The sequence below is a fragment of the Salarias fasciatus genome, chromosome 16 (assembly GCF_902148845.1).
Source record: "Salarias fasciatus chromosome 16, fSalaFa1.1, whole genome shotgun sequence".
Taxonomy (NCBI): Eukaryota; Metazoa; Chordata; class Actinopteri; order Blenniiformes; family Blenniidae; genus Salarias; species Salarias fasciatus.
Window position 1 is genome coordinate 12,354,109 of NC_043760.1, and position 17,154 is coordinate 12,371,262.

At 43.4% G+C, this 17,154-nt stretch overlaps 1 protein-coding gene across 2 annotated transcripts in view; it reads right to left on the reverse strand.

Moving 5' to 3' along the window:
• Positions 1–17,154, reverse strand: part of col18a1a (collagen type XVIII alpha 1 chain a) — a 76,908-nt gene that overhangs the window by 22,986 nt on the left and 36,768 nt on the right. For both annotated transcript variants that reach the window (XM_030111449.1, XM_030111448.1), the window contains exons 3-4: positions 3,945–4,486; positions 1,545–1,628 (exon numbers count right to left, since the gene is read on the reverse strand). In XM_030111449.1, the coding sequence (XP_029967309.1) occupies positions 1,545–1,628; positions 3,945–4,486 (626 nt within the window). The remainder of the gene's footprint in view (positions 1–1,544; positions 1,629–3,944; positions 4,487–17,154) is intronic.

Here is a 17,154-nt window from a genome sequence, read left to right on the forward strand (position 1 = left end):
ATCCTGAAATGGGAAACCTGTGATTTCCCCCATCTAATCCAAACGACATCTGAAGATTTGACGACAACGAGCAGTAAACCACGTAACTTTATTCTGTCAGTACGGCCACAGTTTCGGTGGTTTGAGCAAGCGGAGCAGCTGTGGATGTTTGACTAAATAACAGTTGGGGCTGCTGGTGGGCTGCAGCCAGGCACCTGTGTTTGCTGGTGGGTGGTCAGGGTCAGGCGAGACACGCTGCTCTGCTCTCAGACTGAGCAGTTACACATTTACTGTAGGGAGAGACACTTCAGGGCTTCTATTACTGGTTTTTCTCATCATCAAAGTCCTGAAACGAGTGGTCCGTCCATCACATTGCCTAAAACCATGTCACTGGACATGAAATGAATGCAAAGATTAAAAAAAAACAAAAAAAAAAAACGGCATTGCAAGCATTGCAAGATACTTCACTTTTTGTTAATTATTCAATTATTGAAGACAAGAAAAACACCTGCAACATTTTGGAGTTCATTTCTTCTTCATTTCTTTCAGCTCAATCACATGTATCTGGAATTCCCAATAGACATAAGAGAGTGGTGTTCAAAACTGTACAAGAAAATAAACATTTCACGTCTTTTCAAGAAGAGTGACGATGAAATGTCTCTATCACCCCCTAGTGGCCGGATGCCTTATGCTCTATGGAAAAATACATCAATAATATACATTATATTAACATATAATACTATAATTTAGCAAGGACTGATCTTGATAGTTAATACTCGTGTTAGCTGCTTGGCTCCATGTGGTCTTTAGACATGAAAAGAACACAATTAGCACATAATTACCCCTGAGAGCTGAAACATGAGGCTAATTGACAGGACGCAGCTTACAATGCCACTATTGACTTATTGATGGACCAAAGGCCTGACAGGGCAGTTCCAGAGGAAATTAAGATCTACCGATTATAAGAATGAGCAAGAGCTTGGATTTTTTTTTTCTTTTTGTTTGTTTGTTTTTTAATACCCATGTAATTATTTTACATTAGACACATGGGTGGCATCGTTTAGGCATCATCATATTGTATTACTGGTTTTGAATGTCAAGAGAATCAGTTTGCTCCAGTTATTTCCTTAAAAAGCTCAAACCCAGAAGCAACAGGTTCACGCAGAAGTCATTGAATGGGTGGCAAAACGTCTACAAACTGTAAAAGAAGCACTTAAACCTGTGTTTATGCGAACATGCTGCACCGCACTGGGCCATGTTTAAAGTGAGCTCAGGCTTTACTCTCAGGGTTCTGCCTAAACAGGGCTGGTCTGTTATTACTTCTGCTCCATTCTTGGAATTTAGACGTCCAAGGAAGCTTGAACACATGTGTTTTATGTCTATACAAACAATAAATATATAGTATCTCAGTAAATCAGGACAATGGGGTTTAAAGAAAAGTAGAAATCTGTTCACAGGCTCATCATTAGGCACCTTTTCATCTTTCTGTTCCCGTGTAGCCATAACACCACACTGCTGTTACATTTCCTCAGTTATCTCTGAAGTGCGGTTTCAGCGTCACTCACCATATCCGAGTCGTCCTCATCCTCTTCACAGAGCCTCTCGGCAGCACGGGGGTCTCCCACCACCCTCAGCTCCCCGATCACGCCCTGTTGCAAAACACGAACACGGCGTTTTGATGTTTGCCGATACATATAATCATGTCAGAGCAGCACTTGTTCTCGAGTGCCAGGACACAAATATGGAAGCTTTATCTCTGATCGCGCTGCCAGGTTTTCACTAGTATTTCTCAGGGAATCCCCCCACCCCCACACACACACAACTCAACCACTACACAAAATCAGAGAGGCTATTGATGTCTCCAGTTTTAGCGCCCGTCTGTGAAGTGCCACTATCTGTGCCTCAAACGTAACCATCTGATACATGTTCCCACACAGGATACTCGCACTGATAGCATGAATGCTATCTCCACGCTTATCAAAGGGCCATTAGCTGAGCAAGCAGAGGTGGTCTCGCCGCTGCGGAACTATTTGAAGTCGACTCTCCCGGACACATTTATGTCCTGAGAAAAAAAAAAGTCAAATGGATTTTTTAAGAGAACTTTGAAGATGAATGGCTCTTTGACGTTTTTACCCAGTCGCTACGCACGCTTTTAAGCTTTGGAGGCCTTCTGTTTGACTTTTCCATACAACAGCTCACTGGTCTTTTTTTTTTTTTTGTATGCTCGTACTTCAGCTTGTCACGGTAAATCTCAAGACGTACTCGTGCTTTGGGGGGTTTGTATAATAAGAGATTGGGTCAGCCACTCAACAAATGCTGATCCAAGATGGAATATCTACTTAATAAATGCTTAATGTAAATATTTGAGGGGTCCAAAGAGCTTGCCAAGTCTCAATTTGATAAAGAAACATTATATTGGCAAGACCCCGGGAGCCTTGAGTCAACAGCTAGCATATGGCCAGCGAGTCCTGAAAGAAAACAGTTAACGTTTCATATTTATAGAGGGACTTTAGGAAAGCTTGTCCTGTCGGGACATTAAACCTCCAGGAACACTTTTCATTAGTTTGAGCAACGAAAACCCCCCCAAAAGAACTAATGAAAAGCAATGTTGCAAAATGGTTTACAACAAAATAAACAGCTGTCTTCTAAGAGCAATAAAAACAGATGAAGACAAGACAAGTTGTTTCAGTGGTGCAAGAACCCAAGATACATCTGTAGGCCAATTCAGATGCACCCGTCTGTGAAGTGAGAAGAAATTCAAGAGGATTTTTATCAGTTATTAAAGACAACTGAGTCATCTTGTTAAAAAATAAAAATAAAAATATTGGAAACTTTAGATTTAATAGCGTTACAGTAATTTTACTAGCTAAGAGCAGAGAAAAGTCTTTTCCCAGCATTTTCAATGGATGTGCATGAAAACACCAATGCTACTGCATCAGGAAAAACAATAAAATGCAAGCAGTTGAAGTGTTTGTTAGACAGAGCAGATCATTTCAAAAATAAAATGAATTTAGAGTTGATTTTCTTTGTAGAAATATTAGAATTATAACAAAGTACAGAACATATTAAAGAACATGTAAAAATAATTCTTAAAATCCCTCCAAAAAAAAAATTTAAATTAAAAAAATATTCGATTTTAAGTATTTTTCTCTAAATATGCCGCTGTATGTATCTATGTAAATAGGCAAACCACTGTTCTCATTCTCTACTAGCATTGAAATGAAGTTTTTTTTCTCTAAATAGACAAATTGTTCTTTTCTAACATTGCACGTTATCATTTATTTTGACTTTTGAAGCCATCTGAGGCGTAATATCTAATTATCTCACAGTAAGTGTCCACATGTGTTGAGTATTTTCTCCATGGCAGCAGTCATGGCTGAGCTCCTGTGAGTCTGCTAACGTCAACATCTGGCAGGACGATCAACACGTCACGGCTAGGAGGTCCTCCAATTATTTTCAGACCTCGCCGATGATGATGATGAAGTAATGAAGATGGTCGTGTTTTGGATTAAAGAAAGACTAATTTCAGCAATCAGATCAGATGAGCTGTTCAACCAAAATGTTTGACCTGATGCCCTGAAAAAAAGTCCACTCTGGAATGTAAGAGGCTGCGAGAATCAGGAAGAATTACCTCAATAAAAGAAACAGGTTTAGACCAATGATTCACAAGCAGCGGGGCCCGGACCCCACGGGGAACGAGTTTAATGTTTTGTGTTAAGAATAGGTGAATCTACATTTATTATTGTAAACACAAAATGTTCATCCTCAGAGGAAAGAAAGTCATTGTTAAATAAATGTTCTTTTTCATACAGTATCTGAGGTCCCTTCACCTGTTTTTGCCAGGATCAAGGTTGTGATAGGAGTTGAAATTTGGATTCCTCAAGGAAAAAATTTGGAATCACTTGACTGAATTGTTGAGACATAAACTTTATCTGTATTGGACGAGTTAAAAGCTGATTACTTACCAGGAACTTGTCCGGGTCGGCCCCTCCGGCTTGTCCGACGAAGACCCCGGCGCCTCCTTCCAGCTCCATCTCGTCAGGCGACCTCTCGATGTTCACCACTCGGGGGTCCGTGCCACAGTTGAAGTAGAACATCACCTTGTCGTCCTTCACCGCGATGGCGAAGCGGGTCCAGATGTCCCTCAGGGACGACACAGAGAAGCTGGCGGCCTGGAAGGACTGCTGCGAGTCGGGCTCCGTGTAGTAGAGGATGACGTTCTGCTTGCCGCCCGACACGGCGGACAGTTTGACGCCCACATATATGGTCTTTTGCGAGGCGTCGGTGATGGAGAAGATGACGCCGCCCCGGTCGGTGGTGGGCTTGACGTGGAAAATGAGGGCGAAGTTCCGGTAGAACGGGCTGGGGAAGTGGGCGCGAGCCAGCTGGCCAGTGTTGGCGTCCGGGCCGAAGACGTAGCCCGGAGAGTTGTCCGGCCCGTGGACCTGGGTGATCTCGTCCGGAGGAGGATCTCCGATCAGCTGCAGGAGGGAGACTCCGCTGTCTTCTGGAGGAGGGCAGAAACAAGACGTCAGGTGGCAACGAGGAGGAGGCCCGGCGGCGGTTAGAAGGGAGGGCAGCATGGCAGAGCACATGTTAGAGCAGGGCTGTTGGTGTGGGATCACGGATGCAGGAAGATCTGCTGTTACTCGGACAAGACTAGAGCATCGGAGGTCAAATGTGAGGTCACAGATAGACATGGTAATCCTGTCTGAAGTCGTCTGCTCAGGGGACAAAAAAACCATTCCAAGTCCAAACTATTTAAAAGATTTTACAATCAAAAGAGAACATGTATGAGAGAGTAAGAAAACCTGATTAATCTAGCAGATGTGAGTCCTGTTTGAAATGACCGGTGTGTTTCTGGGGTGACAGAACCTTCTTTATTGAACGAGGTCCATGTTGGTAAAATAAATAATAAATCACATCAGACTGGCTTTCACATTGTACACATGGCTGTGAACAATGTGAAATTTCCTCCCTACAAAATATTGCAAATCAACATTCAGCAGCAACATGACAAAGTGGAAGTGAAATGAAAAAGTTGCTCATTGTTGACAACTGCACTGTATTCTTATTTTGGCTCGATCAGATAAAAGAAGCTCTTTGCTTTGTGTGGAATAGGAGAAACTTCTTCCACTCTTTGGAAGCCAGATGGGATATTTCTGGTCCATTCCTCTGCTATTTCTTTTAAAGAAGAAGCCAAAGAAACAGGAAGACAAGAAAAAACACTCTCAAAGGATGGAGGAAGCAGAAAAAGTTTGATTATGATGACAAATTAGGACATGGTCAAAGACAAGCAAAAACAATCTGCTATGAAGGCAGAAGTCCATCAAGCTTTAAATGGGAATAATATGCTAGCATAAATAATGCAATACTAAATGTGTGTCAGATAAGCAAAATTAGACCTGGAGGAGCCCTAAATGGCTGTGTGCTGAGCTTTTTGTTTCTTTTTTAAACAGCACCTCCAAATATGTGACGTTGACAGGTCTAAAAACAGTTGCTGGCTTGCACTCAACTAAAAAAAGGGTCATATAAAAATGAAGTTTCTATCTGCAGCCGTGTACAGGGAAACAGATGGATGTCTATGCATCACATTCCTGAAGATACTAAAAAAAAAAAAAAAAAAACTCTCTCCCAGCTAGTGTGACATCTGCTAAATGTCACTGCTGGAGGGCAGGCAGGGACTAACAGCTGGGCCTCCAGCATTGCTCCGCACACTCTTCCATCACCCCGGGTGACTCTGGCAAGGTCAGCGCATAATAACTGGAGGAGTTCCGAAGACGCGAGAAACACGAAAAGCGAGTCAGTGGAAGCAGACTCTATCATCAGACAGTCTGCTTTGATCGCAGCTAAATATTTAATGTCACCTTGTGCTGGAGGGAGAATCCCTAAAACGTGTGTTTTTCGACGGTACGTCACGTATTTGCGGTGGTTTGAAGAGCGGCTCGGGTTTTACCACCTGGTGACTAATGAGTGAGCTGGATGCGCCGGTTCAAAGCCGCCCCGCTGCCCCGAGCGCAGCGGATCACTTCGGTCCGCGCCCGGCTTTGTTGAGACTTCAACACACGAGGTGTTTAGCTGAACCCCGCGATCCCCGCTCTCTGCTCTGCGACCATAAACAAAAAGTCTGAATGTGCCGCGTGCTGTCTGGGGACTGAGGACGCTTTTATCCGCCTCTCCGAGCTCACACTGAGCCCAGTCAAGCTGCAACAGGACGGCAATAAAAATACATTCCACCATGTAATTCATGCACCAATCAGAGAGGCACTTCTAAAGAGGATCCAAGAAGGCCTTTTGTGCTGTTTTACACCGTAGACTTGTGTAATCAAATGCATGTCAGTCGAGAAATTAATGAAATTATGGCTCAGGCTGCCAAAAATACCAAACAAACATATAAAAGTGCATTTAGAAAAGTGATATAAGTGGAAAATGATACCCTCTCTCACTACACGGCTTGTTCTTCTTGGACTGAATTCAAAATAGCATCAACAATAGAAGATACTGTGCCCAGTAAAGACTTTCTAATGTCTCTGCTTCTTCATCCGTCTCAATTTAAAATCTTGATATCAGTCACAGGAGAGTAATGTGCTCATTTCTTATCTAAATTAGACAAAGTTCAACATAAAATGACACAATGAGTCCCCGGCTGAAGCATTATTGGCCCCTCAACAATAAAGAGCCATTTTGCAGGAGGCCCAGCAGATGTTTGCTCCGATAAAGTTCGAGGGAGAGAGGAACCTGTAGGGTCTCCCCTCCGGTGGGCCTGTGCTCACACGTCCGAAAACCCTCGAGTAGCTGCGTGATGAAATCCATCAAGCAGGGGGGAAGACAAACCGGTTCACTCTGTGTGTCGTCCTCGTGCTGCAGGAGCCGCGGCTGGCGTGCTCTATCTCTAAATCACAGACATAACTTACACCGGCGTGAACTGGAAATTCTTTCTGCAAATAAAATTATGAAGAGGATTTTTTTTTTTTTTTTCTCCAGACTGAAAAAAATGTCTTTGGTCGCGACTGTTAGAGTCTGAGCTCGATCTGCATGAAACGGGCGATTTGTTGTGCCCAATTTAGCAGCTGGTGATAAAAACGATCGAATTTGTGCCCATGTTAAAGTTGGAATGTGAAGCGCATCATTTCACGTCATCATTATTCTCATTCCAATATATATATTTTACTATTCAAACATCTGATTTTTAAAACCTCCTTTTTTTTTTCTTTTTTTTTTTAAATAAACAGCAGACATCCGTTTGGAATGTGCGTGCACACGCAAACCCTTCATTACCAAACCATCTCCCATTAGTCATCACTCACACCGACCAGATGTGCAGCTCTGGAGCTATGTTTAGATGTTCCTTAAAAATAACTAATAACATGCAAGTGACTCAGACGATCGCTTGATTGATGAAAAATTAAAACCTAACGTTTGGCTCATTTGGATCCACGTTACTGTTGGGCTGAGTAAAAGAGTCCATGATGTAAAATCCACAACATAAATGTAAAAGTCAGAACAGAAATACAAAATTCAACACCCAAATATAAAAGTCCCAGCACAAAAGTAAAAGCTGCAACAGAACAACAAAGTCACAACACAAAGACAAAAGCCAAAATAGAAATTAGAAATGCTGCACAACATCAGTATTAGTCTGGTTCACTCCGTGATCCATTTGTCAATTTTTTTCATTGAAATCATCAATATGTTGAAAATATGTCAGAAAACACAAAACACCCCTAGAAATATGCAAACATGTTGTTGGGGATTGAAATAACAATGTTATTCGCAGTAAAAACAACTAAGTATTCAGATTCTGCTGTTCTGAATTTGCAGATCATGAATACGTAATGCATGAAAATGTAATTGATCACATGGTTCTAATGCAGTAATGATAAATTGGTAGATGTATGAGGGTTTTTTGAATTGCACTGTTTGCACTGCACTGACCCTTCAGCTGTCTCACTTCTGACACAGTTATATTAGCAGATTTAGGAGTGATTGAAAGGTCTGATGTGATTTAGGGTTTCCAGCTGACTGCTTTCAATGAATGCGTCTGCATTGTCAGCGGAGGGTCGGCCAGTCATTCCTGCTCAGCGATCAAAAATTGCTGGGTCCACCAAGAGTTCACCATTAGCATTTTAAGTGCGATCTCCTTTGTTAAAGACTGACAGCTTCAAGGTCAGCTGGCCATAGAAAGGACCTGCTGATGAATGGAGTGGGTCTGGGTTTACGGTCGTCGGCGAGAAGACCACTGACCGATCGGCACGGTCGCTTTCTTTTTTATTTTTTTTCTTTCAATTTCCTAACATTCCAGGTCGGGGCACCAGACTTTGCAACACTGTGTTGATAAAGCTGTATATACAGGGGGAGCATACACAGCTCTCAGAGGTACAGGATCCTGCGTAATCCATGAGAAAACACACGGACATCTGGAGAGTGGGAAAACGTTGCGGCTTCACCCGGCTGCACTCCATCACCAGTTAAAGCATCCCCGGAGGCCTGCCGACAGGGGCGATGATCTCTGCGCACTCTGCAGACGGCCGCCGTGTCATGAGTGTCGGACTTCACGTATGTAAACCATGAAATTCAAGCTCCACGGACGTTTACACGATATAAATGTACAGCGGCCGTAATGCATTTGTAGGCATTCTGTGGTTGTTAACTAAAGCAGAAAAGTGAGGCTAACTGATTTTAGTCATTTGATATGGTGATTGCGGTCGATTTGCATTCACTTGATTCCTCTGAGATCTTGATGTTTTTATGTACGTCAAACAGGACTAGAAAGAGTAATTTGTTATGCTCACAACATGGACTCCATCTAGAACACTTTGTGATAAAATGAAGTACACAATATTGTATTTTGACTGTTTTGTTGCTCAGAAATAACGCAAAGCGATGCGCGAATGTAGACGTTCGCACAGCAGAGTTGAAATAACAGCTATGGTTCTCCTATTGCTATCAACACAAAGTCTGCAGCGGTATGCGGACCCGTGATATTTCCAGTCTGTCAGCATGAGCACTTTTACAGGTCGAGTGCATTTTACATCCAGCATATTTAAAATAACAAAATTATCTAGTCATCGGAATGTACGGTCACCACAGAATAATACATGCACTGCATTGGTAGTTTTAGTCAACAAAACTGTTTAAGGCCTCGGAAACGTTTTGTGTTTACACAGTGAGGTTTTGAAACCGATGTTCGTTTACCGAAAAATGGCAGCAACCAGATCATCAAACAAACAGCTGTTGAATATTTACTCATTTGTTTATTCATTCATTTCTAAATGAGTTAAGCGACGATCTCTCAAGATCAAACCTGGTTTTTCCTCATTTCATGTACAAAACACTACGAACACTGGACTCTAATAGCTCTCGAAATGTAGGTGACTGGTTGATCAGCTGTGTGCCTCGACATGTTCTGTATAGACATGCGGGCGTATAATACAGTAAAGCATCTCATTTAGTTTTGGCTCTTGGAAAAATTCCCCGTGAATGCAGAATAAACATCTGATGTTTTAACAGCTGATTCAATTGTCATGCCATGATTTTATGATTCGTTGTATGTTTTCCACATGGTGGAGATCTCTCTTTCTGCAAAAATCTACTCTGTGAACCACTGATTCATGCCTGCAGCGCGTTTGACCTGCAGCTCAGCGAGATCCACCGCACAGTCCAGGAAGCAGAGGAAACGTTCAGTCACCCCGAAGACCGAGCTGTAATTCTTCAACCACAAAAAGGAAGCTCGGTCTACCCCAAGCTGTGCTAGTTAAGACTTTCAGGGAAGAAGAAACTGGATACTGTTCAAGTCATCTACTGAGATCCTTACCTGAAGCCACACACACAGCTAACCTCCGTAAACACGTCTTTGTGGGATCCCTGATTAAAATAATGCCTCAAACAGTCACAAAGACTAGTGCTGATACTGCACCGCTTTTTTTTTTTTCTTTTGATAAGAAGTTTGGGTCAATACCTGAACGCTAACATCCCAGCACCTCTGTGCGGTGCTTTTGCACAACCTCATCACTTCTCATTTTGCTTGACTGCAACACAAATCGGAGGGGGGCGGCGGGTTTCGGGCAGGAGAGAAGTTGGACCATGTTGTGCCCATAATTGGAACCCTCCTGAGAGCCAAGTCGAAATGATTCGCTGGCAGGCAGCGCGGTGAAGGACCGGAGCCAGCGTCGGACCTTCCTGTCATGAGATACAGTATCAATCCCGCCTCAGTGGACTCGTGGTGCTACAAATCAGAGTCAGACCCAAATAAATACAATTTAGGAGTATGTAAAGGCCACAGAACAACCTGAGTGGAAGCACCTCTAAAACTTTCATACTGGGAAAACGTTTCACTTGTTTTCAATTAACCAACCAAGTGATGGAGTTTCCTTGAACAGGACTGTCTAAAATAAATTACACTCGACCCCTAGACCTGGATATGAATGAGTGATCATCTCTCAAGCATCAGGAGGGTAACCATGGAAAAACATCATTAAAAGGTCTGCTGAGCCCTGAGAGTCCTGCCCTCAGCCCCGCAGAGAGAGGATCACATCTGACAGCCTCCACACAAACTTTCCATTATGTGTCCGCTGACAGCTCTGCGGTCTTCCCGCATGCGCTCATCAGGCAAAACATTCAAATATTCTCACATATAAAACAGGTTTTTTTTTTTTTCCAGAGTGTGAGGATGGTCTCCACTGTGGGGGTGCATGAGAGCCTCAGAGTGGGCAAAGCAGCAAGAAGAATGAGAATCAGTGGGATTTTTTTGTCCTTTATACAGACTGACCTGATGTTTTGAGTTTAAGCCTTCAAATGGCCCAACATGAAAAAGCCATGTAAACAGACATCTATTTCAAATGTCGATTAAATGCGAGTCTTTTCTGACATGAAAAACGCAAAAGCAACATTTGTTCATATAAAGCATCATCTAAATCAGTCCAAAAGCATCCAACTCCAGGTTAACTTTTTATTGCCATGGATCCCAACAGCAGTTAATGTAAATTATGGTGTGAAAAACATCAAGACGTCCAGCATCCAACCACAAATTACCCCTGGACGTGATGCATGGCATGTGCAGCCTGGGAGCTGCTGGTGGGGTCAATGCAGTTCAAGCTGTGCGAGTGGGAGCTCATCCTCCCACACTTTCAAAACTCTTCACTGTTTCTTTGTGTAATTTCTGCCACATGCTGAGGCACTTTTATGGCTGTTGACCCAAAATATGGACATTCTTGCATGATAGATGTAATTAATTGCCACAGAGGGGCCGAAGGAAAACAATAAGGAGCGTGCGAGCGCCCTCCACCTGCACCACCAATGCTGTGATCGCAGGTCAAAGGACTTTCCAGAGGACGGACACAGCCGGAGATAAAGTCACTGGGCTAATAAACAGGGGAATAACACTTCATGTGGGGGAGCTGGGGAGGTTTAAGGCACACATTGACAGAGGTTTGTCACACATTATCTCGAATGCAAAGCGACCTCCTTCAGCTTAAAGACAAAGTGCACCGACCCTCTTTTTAAAAATTTACCAGCTCGGCCGCAGGTTACTGGAGCAAGACACATTTTTCTCATCATGTGAACTTCATAAAGAGTGAATAATCGACACAAAATTTATTATACATGAACAGCAAAAGTCATTCAATTCAAAAGTCCATGTTCTCCTGGGACTTGGTAGTTTTACAGTCAACGGTCAACCATAGCAATCTAACTCCGTCGTCTGTCCAGACGAATGTGGTTTTCTAACAAACACTGCTAACTCGTGGCCTGGCGTGCTCACTACATGGCTTTCAGCATTTCTACCGTTTTGGTGCAAATGGACACAGTTATTCAAAATATTACTGTGTAAATTAAAGACTTTTATGAAACGAAAATGCAAAAATGATGCTTTTTCACATGAAACATTGTTGTGTAAACATCGCAAAAGCACCGTCCATGTTGGGACTGCCATCTCCGAGCGAGTGATACCAGATGGTCTCCACTGAGATGACTTTCTCTCTATCCGTCTTGAGAGTGATTTAAAGCACTTGCAATTATGCCTTGAGGCTACTTTTACAAGCAATACCCAACATACATGCCTAGGTGGTGAACCAGGCATTAAAGGAGCTATAAAAGCTGCCCTCAGGCTGAAAAGGTGGCAACAAGATTGTCTCCTTTAATATACTCTGAAGTCTGCACTGTCGGGACTGTGGTTCGTCGGGAAGCCCCAGCCTATACATTCCAGCTGCGGTGATCACGTTACACATATTGAACCTCAATGCAGCTCACACCTGTGACAAACAATTAAAGTGGAAATGCAGCTTGAAATGACAACTAGTAAAGCAGCAACAAAACTTTTGTGTCAATAATTACATCAAAAACAACTTGAACCTTTAATCAAAGATCTGAAACTGATCCTCCATGAACTCAATCACCTGGAAAAACACTGTTCAAACAAGTAGAAAAGCATCACTTCCTGGAACCAGTGACATCTTGTCCACTCAAGTCTGTCAACGGAGCAAGCCGTCACCAAGATAGTGAAGCTGTAAAAAGATTTAATCTTAAACTCTAAGTGATACGGACGGAGAGTGGGCGGGTTTGAACAGCAACTCACTAAATAAGAACAGGCTTAAAAGAGGAGTAGTTATATGGGAACAGATTTCGTCCCAACTTTGTATAAAGCCCAAAAAAAAAAAAAAAACTGTGTTCTCACACAAACCAGCACCATCTGAGTCATTGTTTCATGGATAATATTGTAGCTATTAGTCTTCAGGAGGGATTTCACATGCAAACTGGGCCTATTTCGAAATAAACCACAGAAAAAAACTGTAATACACCAGCCCTGCAGCTCAAACACTGCTCCTCTTTCAGCCTGATCGCTGTAATCTCGCTATATTGAATACCACAAAATTGCATTGAGCAGATCAGGCCAAGACAAACACGAGCACATTTCCACCTGTTCTGCTGTGTTACCTGACTCCCAACTGTCAGATATATTTCATCAAGCCCAGCTGTACAAGCACTACTGACAAGCACTGATGCAGATGTGACAGTTTTCCATGCCTCAACATTCAAATGCAATAGAAGCGCCTGCAGGCCGCTTACTCGAAAACGTGCTGCAGTATCTCATGCACAAACTTTCATGAACTTCATCAGATTCAAATATATTGATTGACGAAGCTACAAAATTATTCCAAATTGTATTTTCACACAAGTAGAAACTCTGGAACTGATGTAGAATGAAATAATTGAAATGCTTTTATGGATTATGCTATGGAATCATGGACACAGAATACAATTTATAGACTGTGCTAAACCAAGAACTGACTTGTTGTAGCATGACCATATAAAGTGACTTGAATTAGTTTTATGTGTGAGTGTGTGTGACCTTCATAAAGTGGGTCAGGCGATCCAGAGACGAGGGAAACACATACATGCAACATGTTAAACACGGTAAAGTCTTGGCGCCATGCAACCTTTCAGTAACTCTTACGGACATTTCAAAGCGTGCATGCTTACAGGGCATGTAAATTATTTCGCTGTGAAGGGGAACCAATACCTTGTTAATGCATCTGACTCACTGACGGGGATGGATGTCGATTAACTGGGTGGGGACAGGGTAACGGGAGGGAGAGACGAGACATTTTGGGGAGTCTGGGGAGGGATTTTCAAAACTGGTTCAAAGACAAACTCCGTACACAGTTTGTTTTTGAACCAGCGGTTACCTTTTTGGTTACTAACTGACAAGCACCGACCCCCATCATCCTCCTCATCTGGTAGAGTGTGGCACTCCACAGGGAGGCGGCCCTCATCCAGGAGCATCCAGCAACTGTCCCGCAACACTTCGCAGAAACTCCGGCAAGGCAGCGGCGCCGGAGAGCCACACTTGGGTACCAAGAGGAGGCAGAAAAACCACTCCAGGCTATGGTGGCATTGGGACCTCAGCAGCCAAGCCCACTCATTTAGGAGGGCCTCCACTTCACCCACACTGCTCTGGTTGAGGTAATTGGGAATGGCGAACTGCTCCCCGACCATCTCGGTGCAGAAAGGAAGATCGGTGTGTAACGACAGGCATCGTGGGGATTCAGTATGCAGTGTTGATGGAGCTGCTTCTGCGTTGTGTTCACTGACTACTGACGTCTGCTTGGATAAGGTCGCTTGGCTCGGCTGTTGCTCGGTCACTGATGGTTGAGGAGTCGGGCTGGTTAACACACTGTGGCTCGTTACTAATGCTTGACTATGAGGCCGAGCAGGTATGGTCCCTGACGATGTGTCTGCAGTCGTACTGTCTATTTTCGGTTGTTTTGTGTTTGGTTTTTGGGTCACAGTAGGTATTTGTGTTGCAATAGGAGTCTGTCTAGTCGGCGACACGTGAGTATGTAAGATTTCCTGTGAGGAATTAAAGTCATCAGTTAGCAAAGGGGTAGCTTTCACTTGACTGTCCCCCGACGAGACAGTAGCTTGTAAAGGTCTTTCTGCAACAGGGATAAGAAAATCTGTGTTTTCATGGGAAAATATTGTCAAATCGCTGTGTTTAGCATTCCAGCTAGGGCTTTCTGTAGACATGGCTGTGATTTTAACAGAAGAATCAGGATTGTGTTTCAATTCTGCACCGTTAACCTTTTGGCTCTCATCTAATGTGTCAAAAACCGTCCAGGTTGTCTCTTGAAACTTCAGGTTTTCCTTAGTTGCATCTTCTGCAACACCATCTACACTATCGACCCCCCTGGAATCAGTGGACATTGTTGACAATGACTGATTTTCTTCAGAAGATCCCATTACTTCAATTACTGATCCCAAACTACCCTCAGCTTCTGACTCGAGTCCAGAGCCGGACCCTGTAACAGATCCTAGATTTTCTGTGAACTTTAAATCAACAGATTCTCCAGAAGCCTGGACCTTGAGTGAAGATGTGCCATTACCAGGTTTACTTATGCGTGAAGATGTCCTTGGAGCACTCTTTTCTGACGCACCGTCCCTCTCTGGCTGTGTGGGGGGTGTTCGAGTGGTCAGTCCAGGAGCCTGAGTAGCCTCATCCCAAGTTTGCCTTTGGATCCCATGCCTCTCATCAATGATCTCAGGTTCAGTCCTTGCGTTGATCTCTGATGGTGGTTCTCCGCTGCCTGCTGGACTGCCAGAGCCCTCATGCTCCATCGTAGGGGGCATGGTTGTGGTGCCGGTCCAGGACCAGAACCATGCATCAGAGTAGACCACCAACTGGACCAGCAAGAACAAAACTCCACACTGGGTCCTCATTGTAGCCTCAATGTCAAGTCTTCACCACGTCCACCCGTTTGGATCAGGCTCCCAGAGCGGACAATGACATGTCCTCACTGCCACTACGCTCCACACACACGTTCCTCCAGCGCTGTCTCCACCACACACACTCCGCTGAGCAGAGAGGAGCAGTGAGGAGGAGCGCTCCATTCAAAAGAGAGCAGGGGGGCAAAAACGGGGAGGGGGGGGGGGGTTGTGTGTGCTCCGCATTGGCTGCCCTGGCAATATTTATTCTAACTCCTCCTTCCTCCTCTTTCTCCTTTTGTCACACCAGTGAAAAGCGATCTCTCCTGCTGACTGATACCTCAGAATTACAGCAGCCTTGCTTTTCGCAGCACAATATTGACGTTCTCAATGGTTTACAGACAGGGAGACAACTTGGTCCTCTTGACTCGCAATAACATGATCATCGGAAAAGTAAAAGTTTGGCTTAGGTAAAACTGCTAATTTGACGGATGAGCTGATTTTGATCATCAATATGAACACAAGAAGTTGAAATCCCTCCAATGGTTCAATTAGCCTGATTACACTGTAGAGACAGCAGAGATCTGGAACAAATGCAGCTTTTATGCTGCGTTTAGATGATGAGAAAGTATGTGATTGATAAACTCAATGTACCCTTAAGTACAAAAGAGATTTCACAGGTTGAAGACAGTAAAATATTTTTTTAAAAAGTGTAATTTCCTGCTAATTATTGACATTTTTTTTTTTTTTTTTCCAACAAGCTTAAACCTTTTGTTCTCACTCTACATGTTGCAATTTTATTGTTGAATCCAGCCTGGATGGCTGGTTTTAGTGCTCTGTGGTTACACAGTAATCCCGGCCCCTGCCGTCTTGCCCGGACTGGTTCCTGCTCACAGAGCCCGTGGGATCGGCTGACAGAGACCCTCCACAACTGCTAATGGGAGCTTAGTGATAAAAGGAACCGGAGGTTTGTGCAAGTGTCCTTTTCTTTTGCACCGGGGGTTTAAAATAAAGAAATGCATTTTGCGCTCGAGGCCTCAGCTGTTGATAGAAAGGAACCCTGTAAGGTCGGCTCAATAAGCCGTATGTAGAACTGTCTCTACACAAGCTTGACAAGTTTATCCTTTAACTCTCTGTGTTGTGGTCTGGGGTCACTGGTGATCCGGCTGACCCCTGTCTGGAAGTCAGTCTGGTCCATCAGAAGAAGGGGAGTGGGTCAGTTGCTTGGTCTCAAAGCTTATATAAGCCATAGTGGCTGTGATAACAAACATACAGAGAGCTGATTTTAGGTTGAACACTATACTTGATCATGTGTTTCACACATGTCAGGGTTTGTGGTTTTTGGGGTGCAGAGGCAATACAAAGATTAATTCTTCTCTGACAACACAGGTTGCAATTGTCAAGTGTTACTTTTTTTCAATTTTGTCTTAATTACATTGGTTTATAAATGTGTGTTTTGATAAATTACAAATAGTTTCACCTGACCCTACATTTTCCCAGTACCTGTGATATGTTGAATTAAGATGCATACGTGTAGCACATTTCATCATATAGTCTTATTTTGTTCCACTTTCCAGCTTAAATAAGTTGGAAATGAAAGGGAAATAGTGTGTTTAGTCATATGAAAAGCAATTTTCTTCCAGGCAAGAATGACTAGGGAGCTTGTGATTATGTGGTAACAGCTCCTCCAAGCAACAAATGAGACAAAAAAAATACTTATTTATTAAACAAAGAAAACTCAAGTGTGGAAAATGGGCTGCCCTCTATCACAGAGTCGGTTGTGTTGTTTTACCTGGGAGGCTGTTTGCAACACGACCACGATACTGTTGGCATGTGTACACTGGTCAACCCTCTGGGCGAGGAGGACTTAACGCTTTTAAGCAAACTATTGTTCACTCTAAAACTGTCAAAAACAGACAATTTAATTACACCTGTGAAACGGATTGCGACTTTCTGTGGGAAAATGACTTTCCCAGA